At 43.5% G+C, this 5,633-nt stretch overlaps 1 protein-coding gene across 1 annotated transcript in view; it reads right to left on the minus strand.

The window, feature by feature from the left end:
• Positions 1-3,120: 3,120 nt before the first annotated feature.
• Positions 3,121-5,633, minus strand: part of LOC310873947 (fibroblast growth factor 18-like) — a 10,589-nt gene continuing 8,076 nt past the window's right edge. Inside the window, exons 4-5 of the mRNA XM_083786562.1 lie at positions 5,177-5,283; positions 3,121-4,977 (exon numbers count right to left, since the gene is read on the minus strand). Coding sequence (XP_083642688.1) covers positions 4,705-4,977; positions 5,177-5,283 — 380 coding nt within the window. The 3' untranslated portion in view covers positions 3,121-4,704. The remainder of the gene's footprint in view (positions 4,978-5,176; positions 5,284-5,633) is intronic.

Consider the following 5,633-nt stretch of genomic DNA (forward strand, 5'->3'; position numbering starts at 1 on the left):
TGCCTGTCTAATTGTCTGTTCTTGTCTGTCTGTGTGTCTGTCTGTGTGTGTGTGTGTGTGTGTGTGTGAGAACGCATGTGAGTGTGTGTGCATGTGACATCTTGTCTCTACTTTTGTAACTTTCAGATAATGTCGCATCATTTTGCAAATGATGCTGTATAGCTAAGACCTTTGCATAAAATCTTATCTAAATAATGAAGGTTTATTTTTTAAGTAGACACATGCAGACAGAAAGAAACCATCCCTTTGAATGCACTGGGCCAAAAGCTACATAAGCTAAATAGATTTTTCGCTAGATGGTGTTGCTTGCTGTGTCTTTCGTTAATGTGTAAATCTGAGCTATATTTGGCGAGTGATTAGTCTAATGTGGCTAAGTTCCTAGACATTCTCATTAAGTTGGGCTGCTTTTCGTTGCCAAATGTATTCAAAGCTATTACAGTATCATTGAGTGGTGATTTCCTTCTTACTGTGATGGCATCTCTTCAGACCCAGCAGAGAGCGACTGACTCACAGCTGCATTGTTTACATTGTCAATGGAAAACATGAATGTGAAGATAATCTGCTTGGAGGTTTCATAAAAGATAAGAGATGAGCCGACACCACCTCAGGAGTCGTCCCAGTGTGTATGTCACAAAGGACAGCGATTGGAGCACAGCCATGTTTCTTAATGTGGATGCCTGCTAATTATAAATTGGCATGAACCCATTCACTTTATATGAAAGTGAACATCAATCTCACTGTTAAAAGAGGTTAACCTTTGAAATTAATGTTGACCCAGAGATCGGTTTGTGGTATAAAAGTGTTGATAATCTAATGTTAAATTACACAAGAATAGTTTATTTAATAGTCATTTATTCACCTTAAACGCTTTTAACAATCTACTTACTGTAAGGTGGAGTAACTTTGTTATTGTATTAAAATCGGCCACCAGGTGGAGGTATAATCTCATAATGAACCACCGTATTAAAGTGTTTATGAGACTTGGGGCCCTTGCTGTTTGGAAGCCAACTTTTGAGCTCAAACAACCTGTTAGAGTAGATCCAATATACACTCTGCTAAACACCTTTGCCATGAAGGAGGAATGTATGTGTTTGACATGCATAGAGGGCTATCTGATAAATGTGTTGGGTTGCAGTGAGTGAACAGTATGGTATTTATACCAAACCTCTGGCTTGGTTATTCAACCCACTGTCTGTTTGTCTTGTTATTGTAAAGTGTGTATTCTCTAGCCTGAGAGAGAGCAATGGTGGGTGGGGAGATTTTGCCTGTGTAGGGGGTTGGTTTTCTACATATCTGGGTTTACTTATAGTAGAACGTTTTTAAATTCTGATGAATGGCCTAACTTATACTTTGTCGTACTGCCGTTGCTCGCCAAAAACAACTGATCTTCAAGCAAATTATGCAACACGACACCCTTGTATGACAACGTATAAATTAGGCTTTAGTGTGTGTGTGTGTGTGTGTGTGTGTGTGTGTGTGTGTGTGTGTGTGTGTGTGTGTGTGTGTGTGTGTGTGTGTGTGTGTGTGTTGAATATGGGTGTGTGTGCTTCCTCTGGGTCTGTGGGATTTTGGCCCATAATTCCTGCAGCTCTCAGGTCACCGCTTCGTTCTCACGCACATATTTGGCATTCCTTCCTCGACATGATTACCGTACACCTTCCACTCTGGGTTTGGCTCCACAGAATATTTCCATCATTCCCGAGTGGAACTGCAGCGACGTTCCAGAACCGATCTCTCCCCTCCCTCACTCCCTATACCCCCCACCACCACCACACTCACTCCTCCCGCTTATCCAGCTCCCCCAACCCCCCAGCCTTCAAGTTCAGATTCCTGCCTTGGAATTGGAATCCTCCGGTATAGACCCCCCACCCCGAGTCAGCTGTTTGTGTCTGCCGACATGATTGAGTCATTTGGCAGCAACATCTTTTCGATGACCTCCATCCAGGATGGGGTGAGGGGTGTTAGAGAGGAAAAAGAGGAGGGAGAGAAAAAGCGGAGATGGGGAGAAGGAGTTGGACTTTAGAGACTGCATCATGGGCCTGGGCCCTGGCTCAGTGGTCCAGGCACCTTCAAAATTACATTATATTGTCCTCATAGAATCATTTAACAACGACACTGTTGATTATTCCACAGCTACCCAATGAGGCACCAGCACTTCCAATGCAGTACAGGGTGAAGGGTCCATATTTTGTTGTGCTTATTACAACCAGGTGTGATTTTTTGTAAAGTTTGCCATGAAAATTGTCAAATCAAATTAGCATTTACTCAGTATGTTTGTAAATTTGGCCACCATTGAACAAATGAGATCAATCCTAGTATTGTAGGATTCAATTTGAAAATGGATGTCATTGTACATTGGAACATGTAACATCTTGGTGTGAATCATTTGACACGTTAGTGTGACTGTCACAATGACGATAGAACATGACAAGCAGCAATATGAAACTCTAGGAATTTCTATTAAGTTAAGTTTGCATTTAAAGGCTCGGGTGGTTAGCTCAACCGTCTGGGCACCTGGGCTGCTGAGCCAGCCGAACGGCGTGCCGCGGGCTCGACTCCCGGTCTTGACGGCTCCTGCCGCGTGTCACTCCCCGTCTCTTTCCCCATTCTTCCTGTCTCTCTCTACTGTCTACTGTAAATAAAGGCATTAAAAAGCCCCTAAAAAACACATCTTAAAAATAAAAAAAGTTAGCCTTTAAATTAGTTTAATGAAACCCTAGGGCCTATATACTAACTTGACCAGGGTACCAGGGCTCTGCACTCGACCCTCTAGTTTTTTTCCTTCACACCAAATGTTCACCCTAGGTTAGGGTCAACAGGGGTCAAGTGGTTAACAAGCCAAAGCCAACAATTACCTGTTTTCTCATTTCAGTAAAGGCATATGTGAATGCGAATGTACACCCTTGAATTCTAGAAGTGCTGTTGGACATACTGGACTCTATAGAATACCATGAACACTCTACACTAGGAAGAAAAGAGAAGAGAAGGAGGAGTCTGTGACTGGCCTCTAATAAATGTCAATTTATTAGAGGCCAATTTTATAACTCCCTTTTCTATCCCAATCCTTTCTCAAGGAAGAAATGTGGAGGAGCTGTATAGAGAAGCTGTAATGACACAGGACATGTTTCTGTAAGGTTTACTGAGTTGAGAAACACTGCTGCACACAGAGCTGAAATAAATAAATGAAATAATTTTATCATAATTATAGTAACCATCATAGTAAGATTGCTTATTTAGTGTTTTGTCTTCATTTATATATATATATATATATACACACACACACATATATGTATATACATATATATATACATATATATATATATATATATATATATATATATATATAATATACATTTTAATAAACTGTTCCCTTTAATATTTATTTGTTCTTCCGTGTGTATGAGACTTTGGTGTGTTCCACTGAATGTTCTGTTATAGCAGCATTCTGTATCCACGGTGTCGCACAGGAGCATCATCCCCTGGGTCGTTTCCATAGCAACGTTAAACGGAAGAAAGGCAACCCACCCCACCCCTCCGTGTCCCCATCTCACCACCCTCTGAACCTATAAGCAAAGGGCCTTGTGTCCTTGGGGGGGGGGGGGGGGGGGGGGGGGGTGGAGCGGGGTCATGTTGCAGTTTTCCAGTTGTCTTTGGTTGGTCCTTGGTTTGGTTTGGTGCATCTGCCTAGTAGGTCAGGGTTTGGTGCAGCTTTGTTTTATACATTCCAGTTTTTTTTTTTAAAGCTTCAGTCCCTTTAGTGAGTTGTCATGGGTTCGTACAAAGCGTGTGTAGTCCCTCTCCAGAGTTCCTTGTGATCGAGCTTCACTTATGGTCTTTGGTGCCACAACACGTGCGCTCGCACACACACACACACACACACACACACACACACATCCTGCTCAAATGTATTTATATCCATTTATTCATAAAATACCTCCTTCATCATACACACATTCAATCTGCCATTCCTCGATTTGTCTTTTATTTTCAGTCATTTTCATCCCATGTCTCAGGCTCCCACCAGTCAAGCAATGAGACAAAGATGAGAAGTGCGTCACATGTCAACAGTCCATTAAAGTTCTGTTTGATTGGTCCAGTTAATTCCATGCCTTTGTCTGCTCCACCTACTGTACTTCCTGCATCCTCTCAGTTTCCCTTGCATCTTTCCCTTTATGCATTGGCTAAGCACCCACTCCCATGTTTGCTCAGACTTTCCCCACTCTCTCCCTCTCTCTCTCTCTGTACAGTTCTGTTGTGGTAATCCCATTTTAGACACTGTCAAATAGCTGGTCCAAAATGGGATACATGCAGGCATTGTGGGTTTTGTAGTTTTGAGATTGAGGCATTCATATAGTCATGCGCCTTGGACTCACTTTGTCCACCCTTCAAGGGCCCAGTCAATATCTTTGGGCAGTGTAGGAAGGCTGACACGGCCCTTGGAGCTAGTAGTGATGGATTAAGTCATATAGAAGTTAGTATTGTCCTGTGAGCAAAGTAGAACCTGGAATCGTGACAAATTAGAAGGTGTCTAGGTTAACCCCCGTAAATCATTCATCAGGTTTAAGGAAGATGGTCAATGTTTGTTATCCCAGCAAAGGGAGGCGTTCAGTGTAGTGTGACGTTAGAGAGGAGTGGGTTAGCTGTTAGCAGATCCTGGTCAAGGCTTTTCGACGACAGGGTAGTGGGTGTTAGCACTAGCCGCTACTAGCGAGGCCCTGTGGCGCGCACCCTCTTGCTCCGCTTGCTGACTGTGGTGAAGCGGAAGGGGGTGGTTAAGTCAGGCTGCTCCCCGGGCGGAAAGCGTTTCATGAAATGAACGTCCTGCTGGTTGGGCAGTGTGTGTGGGCCACGGCGAGGGCGCCCCCGTTTAGTGAAGCCTACATACCAGCCGGCATAACGTGCTGACATCAGAGCCGTGTAGTGGTTTTCCAAAACCTTCTCCACGAAGACACAGTCGAGAGCAGGCCATAGAGCACATACACGCACACACACACACACACACACACACACACACACACACACACACACACACACACACACACACACACACACACACACACACACACACACACACACGCACACACAGAAAGAGAGGCTGGTCAGGAAACTATGAGAACATTAAAAGGATCTTTTGATTGATCCTGTAAATTATGTTGTAAATAAAGAGAGTCTTCACCTTTCCCACCAGCTTGCCACGGCGGTTCATGCACAAGTAGAAGTTGGTTTCTTTGCCACGGATTCTCACCTGGCTACCAAAGGTATCGGCCTCCACTACGAGCTGGGCTTGTGAAGGGACAGACAGAGGGACAGACAGACATTAGAGCCACAGACAGTGTAGACAGAAACAGGCTCTAATAGCTTTTATTCCAGTTATCTCACACACTTCTTCTAGATCTCTGTGAAGAATAATTATTATTCAGGCCAAAGGCCTTTGGAAAGACATTCACATCTTTCCTGGGATGGCAACTTTTGCAAAAGGAAAACGCTGCAAATAGATCACCCCTCTGACAGACTCACAGCAAATACTATGCATCACACAAAACAAACTAAAGACATATCCACTGGACAGACAGATGTCAGTTTCACAGACCACTAACCACAGTGGAATCAGATTTGAGTCTTTAACGAGACCA

Source organism: Protomyctophum parallelum (assembly GCF_964188405.1).
Source record: "Protomyctophum parallelum genome assembly, chromosome: 16".
NCBI classification, from domain to species: Eukaryota; Metazoa; Chordata; class Actinopteri; order Myctophiformes; family Myctophidae; genus Protomyctophum; species Protomyctophum parallelum.